The 20361-nt window shown below is 39.8% G+C and overlaps 1 protein-coding gene across 7 annotated transcripts in view; it reads right to left on the reverse strand.

Moving 5' to 3' along the window:
- QTGAL (queuosine-tRNA galactosyltransferase) overlaps nt 1-20361 on the reverse strand; it is a 131493-nt gene that overhangs the window by 11000 nt on the left and 100132 nt on the right. For 6 of the 7 annotated variants that reach the window (XR_015703206.1, XR_015703205.1, XM_087750721.1 and 3 more), the window contains 2 exons: nt 17209-17333; nt 8218-8353 (listed from right to left, as the gene is read on the reverse strand). Coding sequence is in view for 4 of the 7 variants with exons in the window: in XM_087750721.1 (XP_087606847.1) it covers nt 8218-8353; nt 17209-17333 (261 nt within the window). In the remaining 3 variants the exon portion in view is untranslated. Of the gene's footprint in view, nt 1-7866; nt 8010-8217; nt 8354-17208; nt 17334-20361 lie in introns of all 7 variants that reach the window. The other variant, XR_015703207.1, reaches the window with a different exon arrangement.

The raw sequence follows: 20361 nt of genomic DNA on the forward strand, positions 1-20361 counted from the left end.
AGCAGATCCAGACTTTTGCTCTGGATGACCCTGCTGCAGGGACGGCACCAAGGCCCCTTCCCCCTGTTTCAGGCACTATCAGGGCAATAGGAAGCAAGGAGGGAATTCAGGGCAGCGCTAGGAAGCTGCGAGACATTGCACATGGCCTTTGTGGCCGATGCAGGCCGGGTTAGACAGTAGCAAACACCAGCAACTCCTTCAGGCACGAAGGCTAACAACGAGGATCTCCCGCAGGCTTTCTTTTTCCTCTCAAACACAAGTAACACACTTTACATCCCTGGCCCTATTCCCATGACCACTGTGATGCCTCAGTGTAGGTGAAAAATCAGATGGTGTGGACTGAGCACAGTAAACGACATCCCAAGATTTCCTCTACCCACCTTATTTATATATGTACATATATACACACACACATACACACACGCGTGCGTACATAAATATGTATCTATGTGAAGGAAAGCAAGCAGAAGCCACTGTGGGAAGAGGTTACTTAGCTGTATACTTTTCGTTCTGTGTTAACCACCTTTACAATTCTCCAATATGCTGCAAATCTCAGTTCCACCACGGATGTTTTACTGTCCTAGAAGCTGTGATCATTAGAAACAAAATTTAGCAGGATATGTCTTCACTGCCAACCCAACAGAGTTCTGGGAATAAATACCGTCCAATACATTGACTTGTCTTCCAATAATTGAAGCTATTTTTTCAGCTGCTTATACTCCTATAGATTTTTAAAAAAACAACCAAAACACCAAAACTTTGGACATAAGGTAAAGTGAAATTCTCTCCTCACTTTAATGTCAGTAACTGGGAATTCGGCTGTAAGAGCTGTGCTGGCCGGTATCACACTGCTCACCCTCAGCGTCTTATAATACAGTTAACGAGCCCCTGACCGGCGCACAGATTTCTTCTTAACGTGAACGGTGTTAGAGAAGCAAAGATAGTTCTTGTACCGCTCGATGACCAACAGTCACCGTCCTTCCCCTCATCCTGTGCCATACCTCACCCTACCACGTGCAGAGAACGCTGCAAGCTGCCTCTGCCGTACCGCCCGCCCAGCCGCCCGCCGCACCGGCCCCCGACGCTCCCGGTAGCAGCAGCTGTGTGAAAGCACCACTTGACAGGTAAGCCTGTGACAAATGTCCCTTGGAAATGTCGCAATCCTTTTTTTGAGTTACCACCAAGTACCTCCACCGATAATTTTCAATGGATTCAGCCAGCTTCAATCTGATAGTTACAGTGCTACAAAACAGGTCAGACTTGAATGGGCAATTTTTCTGCCAGACTGTACACCATGTGGGTGGCCAAAATGTAACTCAACTATTTTTCTGACACACACTATTTATTTTCCAATTAAAGAAAATCTATGTCTGGAGTCCAAATACAGGACTTAACACAGTTGTTTATCCTATAAGGAGAGCTCAAGGCATCAGGCTTACATGAGCTATTTACTTCATACTATCAGGAGAAACCCAGCGTTACCTATTTATTTTCCTGCACTAATGGGCTTCTTTCTTGGCTCTTTTATGACGACCATCTATCCATACGTGACCTACTGTCTCCCAGGGAGGAACCTGTGAATTACAAAGCTATAAAGCAGTCTCAAGTCGTTTTTTTCCCCTCCTTCTAGCAAAATGGCTCTTTTGCAACGCCTCTGACAATATGACACCATTGAAGCTTACAGAGTCCTCAGATCACACTTCAGTTTTAAGAAAATATATAAATGATTACATATTTTTGTTTTGAACATCACTTGTATGAAAATCTGCACAATTCCAAAACGAAGAAAAAAGATTGCTATTTCTCTCGGCTAAAAATTGGAAGAGACAGCTACATCTCTCTTACATACAAGCTACGTGATTACTAGAAGCAATTTTTATAAATATGGATTGCACCATACATTAACAACAGCGTAAGGGAAAAAGGAGAACTAGTTTTCTCCCTCGTAAGAGCAAGTTTATATGGCTCAAAAGGTAAGATATTTACTCAAAAAAAATCTCTGCTAGGGGAAGACCCGTTGGAGGCAGATAAAAGCACTTCTCTGGCTGGTCGTTTTTAATAAACGGAGCAGCGGCGCGAGGGGACGCGCAGGCTGGGGCTGGCCGACCTCCCCGCGGCACGGGGAGATGAAGGGGCCGCAGATCAGTCCTACCCCAAAGGTACAACCTGACAAGTCACTAAGAGCGGCCTTGGGGCGCAACTGTAATTATCCCGCTGTGCGAGCTGCGCTACTCGTACACAAGAATTAAGAGTTTGTTTCATACCTGACTTGTTTACTGCCTTGTTGGCCACTGCGGAGGACGCTTCCTTACACTTCCCATTCCACTCAGATCTCCTAATGGAAAAACTCAAAAGATTTCATCAGCCTCATAATGTCCTTTTATGGTGAATGATCCTCATAGGATTTTATTCCCTCATTTTCCCCTGTGGTCTGCTTTAGGTCTGTAATGATCATTTACAGAAAGCAGCAAAACGTAATCACAGCAAACTCTCGAGATCTGTTCTAGCTGGAAGGGTGCAAGAGGCAAGTTTTACAAGGGAGAGTGAATAACTTAGTAGAGCATGACAGGAAAAATGGACAACCCTTTTGATAAATGGTCACCTGCACGTTGCCTCCTCGCCCCCCTCATTACATCAGTGGCTCTCATAAAATTTATCTTTAAAGACGACAACCTGCAAACTCTCTACAAAATCCTATACGAGCAGATCTTCCCTACTGCATTCTCTCCACATCTCATGCAATCCTGCATCCATTTTAAACTTCTAGTGACCCTGTTGATTCTTCCATTTAAAATTCTTTCATTCATACTTATATAAAGCCCGGGAAGCATGTTAATATACATCTCCGCAAAAGTTAAATCTATTTTGGCCATTCATGTCAAAACAAAGCAACTGAAAGCATTGTAATGCAAGTTTAAATAGATCCAGTTAATGACAAACAGAACAAGAGACGCGCAGAGGCATAAACTTCTTCCAGTACGCCACGAGCGGAACCATGAAGCTGGCGAGCGGCTCTCCATCACAACCCGAGTGACTGCCAGGACCAGGGCGCTGCTTTTATTTCACCTCTTTAGCATTACAGCCATGGCAGAAGCTGCGGGTATCTTTAAATTCCAAGCATGCATCTCGTGACTCCACTTAAAGACACTATTCCATTAAAGACAGCAGCATCTTCCCTCTTTGCACATACACATAATAAAGTTGCTCAAGAGAATTTCAATACCAGAATCCAACACGCAAAATAAGCTTCTAAATATCGTACATACAAAATTTCCCTTATTACACACAACTGCCTTTGTACGTAACAACGTGCAAGTGTCTCATGTCTCTGGAACAGGTAACTACGTTCGTCAGGCCAGTAACTCTTCAAGTGTCGTGCCTCTGTACTGGCAAAACGGACGCCGCCAAAAGCCCGCCTTCCTGAATGGAAGCAGCAGGGAGATTTCCCTGCCCCATTTCAGCGTCAAGTAATGGCCACAGTCCAAAAGAAAGCCTCTATTTTACCCCATGTCATTTTAGGGTTCTTTTTTACCTGGATTTAACCGAAGCTTTCAAATTTTCTCTCTCTCTCCTTGTTCTATAGGCTCTCTTTTAACTCACTTTCACCTTGTTGTTCTATCTTTTGCTCCACAGCCAAGGTGGGTGTAATATTCTTCCCTTTATTTATGTTTCTTTGCTTTTACATGTCCCCACTTCAGTCTCTCACACTGCTACTCGCGTACTTTAGAGTAGTTAAAATGCTAAAGAACTTAAACATTTCTTGCTTTTGTGAGCGAGCTGAAGGCTCACAGTTGAAGTACATGGTTTAGTGATGTTGCTCTTAGAAAAAGGGGAAGAGAAGCTATCAGATGATTTTAAATGGTTAATGAGCTAGGAAAAAGGGTGTACAAAATACTTTCTGGAAGCTTTCGAGTTTGCCGCTGGTGGATAGGGTTGTCATAGAGAAAACTTCATGGGCTGGCTGTGTACCACACTGTTTCCATGCCACTAATTAGCTGACGCTTATTTCGTCCTTTCCCCCTCCTTTTCTGTTAGCTACTTGAGCACTATTTTCAGCGATCGGAAATGACACAAAATGTTAATGCTGAAGTTCTCCTTTTAGCTAAAGTTTGATGGAGAATAAAAGAGCAGACAAGACAGCTCAGAAACCCTCCAGGCACATGTAGCATCCCAAAAACATTTGGTTTCCATCTTCAGCTGCAAATTATAGACAAGACGGATGTGTTTTAAACAAAAAAGGTCTGTTCGACTTCATTCTTGCAGAAATGCTAATACTGAACCACTGTCAACTGCGTGACTCAAGAAGGGGACAGCCAGGAAACTGAATTTCCCTAAGAATACGGAGATCCTGGTAATTAATTCATAAAAAACCTACTAGTTGAATAATTTTTTTCTTGTGTTGCTGTTTAGCCAAAATACTGAGCCTTGGATTCCTGCCCGAACTCTTTGGAGACAAAGCATTATTTGAATATTCGCCATAGAGATGTCTGCAGGAAAAGAGAGAATATTGCTTAGGTGTCCTTTTCTCTGTTAACATAGCCATAATTCAAATTCAGATTGTTTTCCAAACAGACTAAAGTAATCATTTGTTAGTCAGTATGAACGTACACAGACCGCTCTTCCTGGAATTGCCCAAATCTTGGTTTCTAAGAAACAATGCTGTCCGGCAGGCAGCACATTTATACTTTTCAAACATCCCACAAAACCTAGTCAGTATAAGAAATACAATTGCTTTGTTTATCAGGTTCTAAAAATACTAGAAATGTTCTTTTATGAAAAAGATGTTTTCTTACATGCCCTAAGCTTGACAGTTCAAACTAATTAATTCTCTTCCTGAAGATTTAGTAGAGTTTAGTTTTTTTTCACAATTAGAAAATAATACAAGCTGTGTGTAATAGGGTGTTGTTTGGGGGGGGGGGGGGGGCAGGTGGGGTGGTATTAGTTATTCTAGGGGTATGTGTCCCAAATTTTCTACAGGTACTTAGGGCCCATTTCGAAAACAACCCTGCTGGAGCTCCACATTCCAAGCAAAATCAGTCTCAGGACACCTAATGATATTCTGAATCTCAATAAAAGGATGCAGCAACAGGTGAAATTTTCAAGAGTCTAAACCGACTTAAAGTATAAAACCAACTAAAATTACATTTAGACAGTTAAATTATACAGCTTAGTTAAATTATACAGCTTATTTTGGCAATTTTACCTGCATTTCAAAGTGTGTTAGACCTGTTAAGATCACACCGTTTTACACAACGGGACCTTCAGAGAAGAAAATGGTAACTGTATTGATGTAATACATCATATTTTCTCTTAAGGGGATTTCAGAATTGTATTTCAAAGGTGTCTGTTTTACATAATTGATGAATTCATATCCCAAGGCCTCCATTTACAAGACAACACTAGATTCTACTTGTAGATTCAAAATGATACTGAATCTCTAGTGTTCTCATAACTAACAGAATACACGAAAGCTTAAGTCTTGTTCAGGTAGTCTTTAAAGGAATACAGGAAAAGTATTTTATTGTTTTTTAGGGCTGGAAAGGATGAAGCAGCAACTATTTACCGCCTTTGTTCATATGGGATTTTAGAGTCTTTGGCAAGAGTTGAAAATTAGTCACAAAATACCTGAAGGATTTTTGAGGAAAATTATAACGTGGAGTTTAACTAGCCCCCTTTTACTGTTATTGATTTAGAATAAAATGAAAACTGCCATGAATTACCCACTGCAAATTTTATGAATTTATTTCCTGAAACTCCAGCAGCATAATCCTTTGATTAGCACTGGGAGAAGTGAGATGTTTTAACTACTTCTACAGCCCTTTGCCAATGACTTACTATGAAACATTAGGGTATCATCTAAGCTTCAGTTCTGACTGAGATGGATAGACTTGGGATCTCGCTTTTGGAAAAGCTAGGAAGTTACGATGGCAATCATAACGAGCCTGAACAACTACATAAAACTAGTGCTTTAATCACTACAGAGAGCTAACGTCTGATGAAATTAGTGGTATCTAAAAGCTAGGCCTCTACTCTCACTTGGGATGACACAAGTCACTTTCTGAAGCTATTCCTCTTCGCTGGTTGTTGAGAAAACCTCTGCAGACTTCAGATAACACGTCAGACAGTGGATAAAGTTTGATTGCTCTATATAAGGTATTAAGGATCAGACTGTGACTGCATTTTAGCAGTAGTTTTCTGCAGTACGTTTGCAAAATGAGTCACACTTGGCATGCGCAATTGCATCTGGCATCTAAGCTTGCTAAATGTGTCTGGTATAGTATCCAGTAATTAATGGGTTAATGCTCAATACAATATTTAAATATCAAACTAAAGCATACTGGAATATGTGCAGTTGTAACCTTGACAGAAGCAAAATAGTATCATGGCCTGCAACACTGCCAAAGCAAACGTTATGTAAAGGTCAGCTGGAAAGAACGTCAAGACCCAGCTAATTAGAACCACACCGTCAGTGCTAGCATACTGGGGAAGGAAGGGTGTTCCTGACTGAAAAAGAGGTAAGCTTTGGTTCTTTGGCAGAAAAATGGCAAGAAAACACCAACAGTGTTTTTCTCTTGCCCTTTTTATCATCTCTGCAGTGACATCTTCAAATTACCATTGTGTTTGCTGAAGAGGATGTGAAGTCCTGATTGAGTCACCTATAGAAGTAGGTGGCAAACGTAACCCAAAGCTAGAGAGGTGTTCTACCTTAGTATCTCCATGTTCTACTTTAATCTCCTTTTTGGCTTGGCACAAAAAAAGCTAGAAAACCAAAACCAGAAAAACCCAACACCTAAGATGGTGAGACACTGCTACAAAAACAACATAGTCTACTTTTTCCTTAACATCTCAAAAATCTACCAGACAAGCTGCCATCTCTCCCCTTGGAATTTATTTTAAAATTCTCATTATTTTGCAGACAGAAGAGTGCAACGGTTGCTAGCAAGTCAGTGGAATTCACAAAGTGCTCTGCAAAATACTAACGAAAGAGAACATTTTCATACCCCCCCGCCCAAAGTCGTGTGCACACTGCGCTGCATGACCAAGATAACTCAATACATTTAATGGACAGGTCTGTCCTCTCTGAGTGAAGCGAGGTGATTGGAGACACCTCGCATTTAATCTTCTTTCTTCATACAGTTCACCCACTGCCACGGGCTGGCAACGAAAGAGGGATGGCATTGGAATATCAAGCAGGAAACTCAGGTTCAATTCTTGTGTTGTGTATTTACTGTACGAGTGTCTCCCATGTCTATTCAGTAATTTCAACTATGGGTATACAAATTTCTTTTTTTTTTTTTTTTTTTTTTTTTAATATGTGTGTGGTCTCAGCCACAACATTAATCAAGTTTATATATATATTTGTCATTTTGTCTTCCCATCCATATTTTTAAGAAAAGAAAACACATTTGGTAATAAAATGAATGTTCTGTGGCTCTTTATAAGAAACAGCCATTTGACATTAGCCCTAAAGCCTTTATCTAACAAAAAGTTATTACACAAAAGAAAATGCTATAAAAGTAAGGTATTTAAACCCTCAGACACATCTCTCCTGAGAAATATCTGCCATTGCCAAATATAAGTAACCTCCACATTTTCAATTGATTGTAAATTGAATTAGTCCGTCATGTGCAATAGTCTCTTCTCGCCTCTTCACCCCGCACCCCACCCCTATTTTTAAACAATCGAGCTTTTCAAAAGGGAGTTATAGTACAACTACTCCTCCGAATACAAACCAGGCTGATCAGCCTCCGACAGGGACCTGTCCAGTAGCCACTTAGGAACTGGGCAAATATCATACACGTATGAATAATCCCGGACAAGGTAGTTTAGTATTATACCATCCAAATAAAGAGTTATTCTACTCACCTGGGGTACCTGGCTACTACATGGATGGTTACACAGCAGCAGGCCAGAAACAGTTGTATCGTGTGTCTAACCTCTGACTATGCTTAGCCACCAGCAAGCAGGAACAGGGGTGCATATGTTGCACTACATAGATACCACGTGCCCTAAATAAAGTAATATAGCATTTTAAAAGAAGAAATACATTATGCAGAATATTGAGAATTTCCCCAATTTATATTAATCATCGACTAGTACTTTGGGGACACAGTACCTTGAGAAAATCTTGCTACGTTATGTCAGAAGCAGCAAGGAGGCATATGAAAGAGAAGAAAGTGGGTTTTGTACAGATGTTACCCACTCTTACTAGCTCACCTTTTTCCGATTAGCTGGTGACAAGCTTCTGTAGAGCCTCTTGCCTTGCTTGCCAGCATTCCAAATGGTGAATGATGTCCAGGAGCTCAGGACTCTTTCTTCAAGAAACCTGACTCGGTGATTCCAGATGGTTCCCCTGGAGAGTCAGAAAAAGGGTGGATTTTGACCCCTAAAACTTTTAGCATTATTATATACCTATATGCATATGTACATACTCACATACACATAAACCTGACCAGACCGATTCACACGTGATATTAAAAAAAAAAAAAAAAAAAAAAAAAAATCACACCAAACCCTTATACTAGAAATTTCCAAGGAAAATGTAAACTGTTGCTAGAAAAAAAGAAATTCTGTGGAAGTTCTCAGACAAAAATCATTAGGATAGATTTGAAGCTGTAGCTAAACCACTATTATTTTCAAGAAACCTTATAGACGATCACAAGAAGAGGAAAAACTGTGGCTACGGTAATCAGATTCACTACCGACAATTCCAGCTGCGCACCGCTACACTGTCTGTGTGTGTACACACGCGTGTACGCACATTTCCTATCACTTTCAATCAGGCATGCTTTTAAAACAGCAATTCCCACCGTACAATGCAATATTTAAGACTACATCATTTACAACCGTTTAAAGAAAACTGCACGCTGTTAAGAACATCTGGTTTATGTCCAGGGTTCATTTAATATTCATTAACTAGGAACGTATCTCATACTTAATAAACAGTTTTCTAGATACAATAAATTGATTTCCTCAATTTACAGCTTGACAGATGAATCTTCCTAATCTACATCTCTTGAACAAGGCACCTTGAGTTGAAAATCTCTTTCATAGGAAATTCCGATACACACCTAATTGTCTTTCCTTTCTGAAAGCATTTCTTCACATAGGTTTTTCAATTTGCTTTATCATGGCAGAGCACAATACACTTCATAACAATTGTTACAAGTTGTTCTACAATGTGCAATACATCTCGTGATCCAAGAAATTAGACACTGAACTTAGTTAAAGCAGTAACGCAAAGAAAGCAGTAATTTGCCTGTGAGATCCTAAAGGGAATCCTATGGTTTTCTTAGTCTTGGGAAGCACATATTTTTTCCTACCAATATACCTTCTTCACAGTTCAACTTTGAGCCTCACAGTCTTCTATCTCAAGTTGGTATGGAATTTAAACACCAAAATACTCAAAGAATGTGTTATTTCTTCTGCTTCACATAAGGCTTCTGATTCAGGAGCCAGCAGAGGTTATCGTCGGGCAGCTACAGCAAGCGACTTCTGGTCTGCAAGCGCAGCTTGCTGTTTTATAGAAAAATCAAAATCCACTCAAGCTTCCTTGATATTAAGGATCTGAAGTGTCCGGGTGGGCAGAGGCGCGGGAAGAGGAGCTGCTACAGCTATGCTGTTGTCAGTCATTCGCACCAATGAATCAGACTGCTCCGTCCCCTAGTTGCAGTTCCCATTATCCGTAATCCTGTACGCATTACACCAGTTTTGGTTCTCTTACAAAACTGTAAACACGTGAGTATGATCACTAGACATGTCTGATGATCTGGCATTACAGTAACATCTGACTTCTGTGAAACATTTTCAAATTCTTCCTCTTTGTAACGGATTATCAAACGTCACAAAGCCAAATTTATTGTTCCAAATTATTCTTATGAACTATACCTCTGAGGTACAAGCATAACATTTGAGGTTACTGAGGTTAATAGGTAACCTAATTTGTTCCCAAAAGTTTGTTAGCAAACTTTTCTAATATTTTACGGATAGAAATTTTGTGTTGTTCTTTCACATCCCCGAGTTACAGTTTGAAAAACATGAAAGCCTCATAGCACTAAGACACAGGGATTCTTGCTGGGATTGTTAGCTCGCTCCAGAGAGCCCACTTCACTTCAGCGTGCCATTTTTGAGCGCAGCCAAATCCTGCTTAGCACTTCATCATCGACTGTGGTGTGATAACTTGGAAAGAACTTCACACACAAGTAAACCTACCCAAGAAGAACAGTTACTCCATATAAAATTTCCACGCTGTTTTCAAGACTACGGCTGTGCACCAACACTTCAACTAATGGAGAGAAAAATAATAACCTTGGATTTGACTGCAAATCTCTTCTAATGCAACCACAAGCTGCATTCCTGCTGCAAAGCTTTAGCTGCTGCTGGCATCTTTTGACACTTGCCTCTTTCCACGTTCATTAGAGCATATTATATTCCCAGAAGGAAAGTTAAAGGAAAGAAATATGAAGGTCAAGTATTTTTCCAGGATCACTTTACTGGAAATTTTAGAGCTTCTGCTAGCTTCTATAAAGGAAGATGATTGCTTTGCACGTAAATGGAAAGGTTTTAAAACTGATTTTACTTTGAAATGTGACTTCAGAAGGGTAACGCTGCATTACATTCCAGAGGTACTTCGGAATCTGTTCTGTTGACTTGAGTGACAAAGGCAAGTTTCTTTTCCACTTGAGTCTGCACTTAAGAAAGCTAAGGAAAAAATAGGCAACCTTACAAGGCATAAAAAGAATTATCAACTAACTTCTAGTTATATGGCAAAGATACATCCAGGCACACAGAAGATGTTTCTATTGGGCATGGAAATGTCCCGGTACGTTCAGTATTGGTCGCTTCCAGACAGTATGCATTTGCTGTCTAGGGGATGGGCGCCTGTATTCCACAGAAGTCCCTACAGAGGTAAAATTCAAGCAGACCAAACCTCGTTGTTGGTAACCACCCACAAAGATTTCAGACCTAAGCACGTTTACTGACCCCATCTTACCTATGAATGCTATATCGAGAAATGCAAGCGCGGAAATATTTAAGGGAATTGCACTCAGAAATAAAAGGATATGAAACTCATTAAACTCCAAATTAATTGGATCACTGTTCAAATACAAGAATATTGTCAGGCAGCTTCATTTAAACACCAATAAATGGCTTGCTTAAATACCTGTTTTGGGTTGTGAAAATGAAGCCCCTATACTCAGCACTTGCGACTTTTAGCTTGCGTCACTATGAGGCGTTCTTACAAAAATGCTCACAGAAATGTATTTTAAAATCACATCCCCATATTCTGTGTCCCCTTGTTAATGAAAATTTTAAGTTATATCGAACACTTTGCAGTCTTGAGTTAACCTTGGGATACTTTTAACGGTGCAAGCCGAGATCATCAGATAAATTACAGAATCGAGGGGAGAATTTGTGACTGGGCTTTAGAGCGACAACCACAGACTTAATCTTCGTGAAAACGTGCTCTGCACAAACAACATAGCTCACATGTGGAAGCAAAAGGTAGCTTACAGAGTCTCAAAAGAGAGAGTTTCAGTTATCCCCCTCAGGTTTCCGATTCGCCTAATTTGCCACATTTTTTGATGTTTGCAGAACAGATAACTGGGATTCCTGCCTTGAGGGATCAGGGAACGCCATCTTCCCATCCTTTAAGAGCCAGTGCAGGTGCAACAGCCGGGAACTGTAGCAACGTGCAAAGGATGATTAAAGGAAATGCCTGAAACGATCTAGAAGTTGTACAAACCACTACTCGGAGACGATTCTCACAGCTATTTTCAGATTTTGCATTATTACATATTCATAGCCACCAGCAAAAACTAGGAGGTATTATCACTCTGCATCATCCCAAATCAAGGCTGCTTTTCCTACCCACGTCAGAAAGGACTAAAAGTAAGCACTTCCCCAGTAGCCTTTAGCATCATTTCCTAGCCTGTATTCAGTTACCGAGGTTTTCCTCAGCCAGAAGGTGGGATACAAATTCTTCTGATTGTAGAAGGTGGATCCCACATCCTAATACTCCTCCTTGACCCAAATTCTTGAAGTACACTACTTACCCCATTTCTTTTCATTCATTTTTTTGTCACTTCTTTACTTTACAAAAGAAACGTAAGAAGGATACATTTTCCTACTTGGCTTACACAGTTTTCCTAAGATCTCACTTGCCGTGGCCCCTCCGTCCTCATCGGTTATGTAATCTGGAAGGACGAAGAGGAGCCAAAATTCCGCAGGAGTGAAATGAGGGTATTCATGCAGCGGGTGAGAACGACTACCAAGTGTGTTCCTCAGTCCCAAGCAGTTATTACCATACCATCCACCCAAGTAATGTAACAATGGAGCTCTGTTAAAATGTGTGCTGACCTACTGACTGAACACAGGAGTCAAGAAACATCTGCTCTACTCCTATTTTGAAATGACAGATAATGTGACAATAAACGCTATATGATTTAATGTCTGAGCTGAGTTAAACCTCGCCATATTGTTTGACTGCCTTTCCTCTCCTTCCCCCAGTGAGGCTACATAAGTGAATCAACAGAGCAGACAGATGTACAAGTACTTGAGAAATGCACAAATATGAGCCCAGTATCCTAAACAGTACTGGAATTTTAGGCATTGATTACCGTCCACAGTAATACTATAAATCTATAAATCTGACCTTTTCTATATACGTTGGCCCAGCACGCTACTCAGGTAACGCCAGACAGGAAGAGGAGCTATTCAAGTGAACGGCCTCTTCCAGTGGTTTTTCATTCATGGCAGGATAAGAGTTTGATATTATAGGTGAATCTCACCTGATAGATAATCCAGAGATGGAAGAACAGAGAACTCTGTAATCACAGGGAGAGCTGAAAGAACAGACTCTCTAGAGCCAGTTTTGCACGCAGAATTCAAGGTCCTTACAATGCACAGGAAATTCAGAAACGAAGCCCATTTGAACCTTGACCATACTGGCGAATAAACTGATTTTTTTTGTCTTTGTTGTTCTGTTGAACTTCATGTGAACTTATTAATTGCCGGACTATATCGTCCCACTGAGTTATTACATTTACACTGTTAATAGGTTCTATTAATGTCTGAGTTCATCTTCAGGTCGTGGGTCATTAACTGAGGCATGGTTTGCACTGTGGCCTGTTTTTCATGAAAGGCTTATTAAGAACGACAGAGACTATCAATGTTAATGCCATTTACTTTTCAAGAATCTAATGAGGTCATTAGTTTCCATGTTTAATTGAAGTGCCAACCGCAAGCATAGACGATACAAATGCAGTTGACCTCATCTTTATTTCAGTTGTACAGGCGTACGTTACGCTATTCCTGCCTCCCGCCCATGTTTGGATGCGTACGTTTTTGCAGGAAATGAAGCAGGCGTTCCTGCGCTCCTCAGCGATACGAGACCCAGGCCTCAGAGCACCTCTAAAACAACCAAATGTGCGTTTCAGGCGAAGTGCCTGTTCTCCTGCGCTTGGATGACACTGGAAGCTTCTAGTGCCTAAAGCCAGATGGTTTCAATAGATTACGTAATTTTGGTTATTTCTGCAGAACAAGCTCTTCCAATATTATACTCAGTCTGAATACACGGCATATGAAATTGCTGTAAGCCTGGTGAGTACGCTTCACATTTTCTGCATAAAAGGGAATCGCCTGAATCTCAGAGGGAAGGTACAAACCTTATTTTCTGCGTATATTAAATTTCTCTTGACCAAAAGCTTGTAAATTGCTACAAAGATTAGCTACCTGCCCCAACTGTCTGTCTTCACGAGCAACACTACCTAAAGACAAGTACAATGTTTTATTGCTCATCTTGTTCCAAGCTGACTTTTATCTCGCGATGAGGTACATTGTTTTATACACAGTTCCCTTTTTCTCCCTTTTGGCAAGATAAAAATCTATGAATGTTTTTATTATACACCAAACTTTCTTACTACAGTACTTCTCACTATAAAGCCAGCTGTGATATTGTATCAAATCAGCGTAATGCAGCTACGTAGCACAAAGTACACACAGCCCTAGGATACAAGCTGTAATGTGAGATAAAACGATTTAGATCTAGGAGATACAATACGTGGGATTTTGTGTTGTAAATTCCTGGCTGAAGAGAAGTTTCTTAAAACTTGTATCGCTCATTCACATTTAGCAGGTATCCATCAGAGACTTTAGATGAAATTACAATGAGAACGTTTATATTTCTGCATGCACCTAATGAAATCTAAATATAGACTGTGCTTCATTCCGATTCTGTCATACACCCAAAACATTTAATAACGCAGTCTGATGCCTCCAGGGTAAGGGGGAATGCAAATAAATTTTCGTTTCCTGCTGCACAGATACTTTCACCTCTAGATATCTGCTCCAGAAGGATACTAATCATAGGAAATGACCTACAAATCATTAGTGTTTACAATTATACATACCAAATAAAAAGAACTAAATGTCGCTCACAAAGTAGTTTTATATATATTTTAGGAAGTCTGAAAAAGGAAAATCAGGCATTTTTTCCCCTGAACGGTAATGAAAGACACTCGTATAAACCGAAATCCGCCCATAATAGGCTACGAGTGACTGTTGTCTTTGGTGAAAAGATAGAATTTCACACCTTTGTATAAACAAGTCCTACTAACCAGCTCTATTTTTAAGACTGAAACTAGGCATAAACTGTTAAAAAAAAATAAATAATCAACTTTCCTAGAAGCATCATTTTGATCTCGGACAAGATATTAATCTGGTTGGTGAGTTACTACTGCCAAATCCAGGTCTAGGCTAACTCTGAAAATTGAAAGACAACATAGGCCAATGGCAAAAGGCAAAATGCCACAGAAAACTGCTCAAACAAAACACACCATTGGAAAAAAAAAAAAAAGACACTTCTAGAAAAGGTAGAACACGCATTAAATAAGGTGGGTTGACCAAAAGGCAAATTAGGACAGACCCAACTTAAATTATAGACTTAAACCTTTGTGATGAGTCCATTAAGCTCTTTTTGCTGAATGCGCACCTCCGTCTTTAGAACCAAACGCTGGCCAGCCCTTCACAACTTAGGCAACAAACAGGGGAACAAGTCAATAAGAAGAGATGTTACACAACCTCATATTTGAAAGTTCGCACCAAATATTATTAACGGTAGTACCAGCGAAAGCCAGCAGGAAGAATGGCTAGCCTGACTTCTTAGAATGAGACAAGAAAGGCGCCAATTTGGACATGCAACCTGCACATCTGAAACAGCTTACAGTATTTCCACATTCTCACAGTATGTTGTAATTCAGGGTGCTTGTGCCACACAACCTTGTAGATCTGAATAAGCAACAGCTTGCAGTAAATTCAAAACAAACTCATTTCCAAGAATAAGATGTTTTCCCACAGATACAAGCAACAGGCTTCCAAGAGTTTTAGCATCCCATGATGCATGACTGAAAAGTTTGTAACTAACTGCCAAAATGATCACACACTAAAAGAGAAAAAAACCCCTTAAACACCAATAAAAAGGAAAATAATTTACCTCATATTTGTTTGCGAAATCCAAAGAATATCTTCTATTTGCTCGGAATGACTGTTTCAGAGTTAAATGATTTTATATACATATGCATACATACATATGTATGTATATATGTTTAGTGGTGGACTTGGCAGTGCTGGGTTAACGGTTGGACTCGATGATCTTAAGGGTCTTTTCCAACCTTAACGGTTCTATGATTCTATATATGAATTTATAAAGATCTATAGTGACATTACCCATCAGCATGATATTTATGCTAGCAAACTATAGTATTTACAGTAATAAATTAATACAGTGATATACAACTAAAATGCCCATTAAAATGTTTATAGTTTTACTAGCCAGTTCTACAAAGCCATAGAAATAGGACTGACTGAAGAGTATATTTGTATCATAATTGGTAAGAGAACAGTTTACTTAATTACCACTGTGATTCTGGTGTGGGACTCCTAAAGGACAGTAAAACCCGCGTAATTTTCCATTAATGCCAATGCATAAGAGAAAGAAATGACTTTGGCTCAGCTTGAAGGACTTCTGATCATGAAGGATGCCTTCGATGGGCAAAAGGAGCACGTAGAGGAATCAGCAATCGACAATTTACATTTTCTTTAAGGGCAGACGAGCACTGTAAAAGCAGTAGGCAACAGCTTACAAGGAAGCCACTGAGATAATTACTCCTAAACATCCTCAGGTATTTTTCAAACCTCATTATCTGATTTAGATGGTTTAGACCTTTTAAAATAGGAAAATACTATATGTAAAATGCAGCACATGATCAGATGAAAGGTTTAAGTTTTATTATTTTTTTCAAAAGAAGTTTTTTGTTGGTATTACAAGTTTCTGTTTGCTTTTTTAAAATTGAGACAGTTCATTTTGAAATTAAGCTTTAAAATGAAAAAAAATATTTTTTACATTATGGTTCACACGGCAAAAAATAAGAGAATCAAAACCTCACATATTAAAAATCCTAATTAAAAACCCCAATAAAATCTCACCACTAGGATATATTTCAAACACGTTCTTGCAATCGTGTTCAAAGTATTGAAAAAGTTACAGCTTCGCTGCTTGCTTTTGCCACGTCCAGCAGATGAGATCCATACTCATACAAAGCATTCTTAATCTGCTTTGAGGATAAGAAACTCAGATGCTTTAAATAACCAGAGAGGTGATTCAGGCAGATGACGAGATCTCACGTGATCAGTCACAGTCTCAGCTGCAGGGATGGTAACTGGAAGCTGAGAAAACAGTACCGCTGTAATGCGGTCCCCAAAATGCTTCATTGCTCTTACAATGCCTCTTGTGAAATTATTTCAAGAACAGTTGCAAAGACGGAAAAATGTCTTAGAATATTTGTCAAGTGTTAAACTGCCCCCACGCCAGCCCTGCCTCGCTACGTCATGAACACAGGAACACCGATAGTGTACGGGCCACAGCACCCGAACCAAACATTGCAATTCATAATTTCAATGCCAGCATTACAGTATGTTACTCAAAAGCAAATTAGAGCAAGAACGAACAGAAAACTAAACTTTCACCATCAAAACAGGATACTACCAACATATTATGTTACGCTTGCTTTTTAGCCTTTTTTAAAAACAAACAAACAATTAAACACAACTAGGTAATTATTTTGCTGTGTGATGTCTTGAAGAAATTAAGCATCTTTGCAGCCAATCATCCAAGATGAAGCTAATTTTCTACCAAAAAATGCAACTTACTCTAGGACGGAATGAGTTGCAGCCTGGGGATGGTAACGGTACAGCAGGAGGCAACGGTTTACTCGAAAGACTTCACCGCCCTTTTGGATGTGTTTATAAAAAAACAACAAATCTTCTGGAACGCCCTGGAAGAGAAGCGGTTATTTCAAGCCACGAAGTGACCAGTATTCACAGTTACATCTAAAGACACGTTGTGTTTTTATGCCAAATGAATAAGGCTTAACCTAATTTTATTCATATTCTTTCTGTATGTCTCCATGAAGTTATCTAACAGGTCATTAAATAAACATACCTGTAGAAAAGATAAAGCAAGCAGTGCTATTTCAAAATGAAGTACAGCTGACCACAAGGACAGAGGTGGAAAAATGAACATAATCTCCTTTTGACAGAGATATAAAGCTTGGTACAGGTTAGTCCCGAAAGAGAGACCCCCAGCTGCTGAACAGCTGATGAAGCCTAAAGAGCCAGGTAACCAAACAGCTTACTGAAAGGGATCACTGATTTCGGAAGAGTGTTTTTTCGTTTTACTAGAACTATTGTTCTTTCTTTGGTTGCCATACGTATACCAGTCTCTACTTAGGAAAGGTGAATCAGGCCCCATAATAAAAGACCTTAACAAAAACCTTAATAAAAACAACCTCAGAATGAGACAACGTCTGAAACCAAAACTTTTTTCTTTTTTCTTGCAACTTATTTCCATGGTACATTCTTCCTAATAGGACTGCAAGCAATAGTGCTGAAACGCCGCAAGAAAAAAATCTCCTCAAATTGTGGATCTATCAGCTCTAGGAAACGTTAGAGATTTCATGATCATATGCAACACTTCCCACCTAAAATCAGAAAACCTTCATGCCAGAGTGTCAGAAGGGCCACCTTACGGCACACAGTATTCAATTACACATCATAGCACAGGAAAGCATAAACCCACCTTTAAGATACAGCCCTATTCTGACGGAAAAAAAGCAGCATCTATTTACATTTTGCAATGGTGCAACTTCTTGGAATATGGCTAGAACATTCCATTTTTCTATGTTTAGATACAGATTTTTCTTTCCTCCAACCCAGTGTTTAAAAGGTCAGATGACTTTATCACGCTAAAAATCTCAGATACATAAAACCAGGTGGTCCAAATAAAATATTTAAGTGCAGCATCAATAAAAAGCTGAAAGATAACATGACAAAGTTGTGAAGGAAAAGTAAAAGATGGGAAAGATATTGAAATACATTTCTTTCTGTAGGCAATATCACATACATGAATAACAGGGGCATAAACCTCAACCTCAGCTGTTCTATTTCAACAGAATAATAAGAGCACAATTTAAATTTTTTTTAATTTATTTTTTCTCCATTGCCACAGCTTCTGAGTTTCTTGCATAATTAAGCAAACGAGATTCTCTAATTAAAGTGCTGGACACGAAATCCCTCTGTGGTTCCTTCTGGCCTTCTCGTTACACGAGCAATACAGTTCAGCGAGGGTTTCTCGTGCCCACCGCACTGAGTGCCCGTGTCAGGCGGGGTCTGGACTGCGCCGCCAAGGGGGATGGAGAGGGAGAGCAATGAAACAAAAAAAGCTTTGAACTCTGGAAAACAAATCCAAAACAGTCAATTGAACATACGTATCTTGGGAGAAATCAGAACCAAATCAGGCTCTGTACTCGCAGCTCCAGACTTTACTATATAATAGATTGAGTTAAGACACTGAACTGGGCCACGCTCCCAGGTTCTGGATAAAACGGATTCTGATCTGATTGCTTGCTACGGGCAGCTTATCTGTAGCTACTCTTTGTCTTTGTAGATATTTGTCTGACTTTTAGTTTAAGAGCTCTGATGCAAAAGAAAACTTTTAGAGAACTTCATACAATTTATGCTTTATATGAAGCCACTTCGAAAGCCACAGAAGAAACCTGGGGGAAGCTGGGGTAGCAGACAGCAACCACAGTCATCAACAACACAAGCAAAACACAAACTCCAATTCTTTCCATTTATCTTGTAGCCCTTTCTATCTTTTCCTTATTCTGGAGTTTAATGGAAATATTGAGCAGCAAAGTTTAAACCTTTTTCTCTTTTCCAGTCACACACTCGACTGTCGGGCAGGGCACAGACTTTGTAGCACATATCAGCTTACTGCAGTACTCATATTTTGATTCAGATACATGATTGCACAACATACATATCTGCAATTCATTTTCTTTCGGATAAGCATTTACACTATTCAAGATAACCGTTAATATGTATATTAAAAAAGAGAGTTACTGCAAAAGTAAAGGGATCTTTCAAAATGCTGTTTGGAGTGCTCCTTTGCTTTACTTTAACTGGCAGAAGTACTTTGAAATAAAGCACGCTCGCCCTAGGAACGAGCAGGTGCCTCGTATTGCTCAGCAGCGGCCTCTCACATTACAAAGGAGCAGCACTGCCATGCGTTTTTCAGGGGAGGAAAGATGTTGACTGTGTTATAGATCCTGCAGGGATGGGACTTCCTACGGCTCTTGAGCGTGTGAGTTTGTTGCTATACAAGAGTTTCTTCCCAATTGAGACGTATTATTGGATCCAGATGGCATTTTAAACACCAGGAATCTTTGTCAAACAACAGAACTTTCAAAGAAAAAGCTGTTTAACCACCAAAAGTGTATTTTAATGTATTTTTGGAAAATTAATATCCATTGCTAAAAGTATCCATTAACAATCCAGCAATAGGCTGTCACATAAATACTTTTCAGCATTAATAAATACAATTAAATTGCACAGTTTACCTGTTACTGGACTATATAGAGAATTTTCCACATTATAGGCAAACCCCAACCCTATATGCTCTGCTGCACTGAGGGATAAACTCACTGGCCTGCCTCGCTCAAGGCTGTGCTCATCAGCTGCTGATTACACCTCCGAGAGAAAAGCACAGCCTGCACCGGCTCTGTTCTAACCAGCCTGCACCAGCCATACGCAAAATCATCGTTCACCTTAACGTATTACTACTAAACAGGTGAAGGATTTGTGCTTGCCCAGTATTTTGGGCAGGTATCACTTGCTGTGCTGATGGTTGGCTGTACCGATGAGGGCACTGATTCTGTATACGCAATGGGATGTCCAGCAGAACCTAACTTGAATTCAAGTAATTCCTTGTTCAGGGACCAAACTAATATTCCATTAATCTTC

The sequence above is a fragment of the Nipponia nippon genome, unplaced genomic scaffold (genome assembly GCF_047370975.1).
Source record: "Nipponia nippon isolate SJK-2023a ecotype South Korea unplaced genomic scaffold, ASM4737097v1 scaffold_14, whole genome shotgun sequence".
In the NCBI taxonomy this organism is placed as follows: Eukaryota; Metazoa; Chordata; class Aves; order Pelecaniformes; family Threskiornithidae; genus Nipponia; species Nipponia nippon.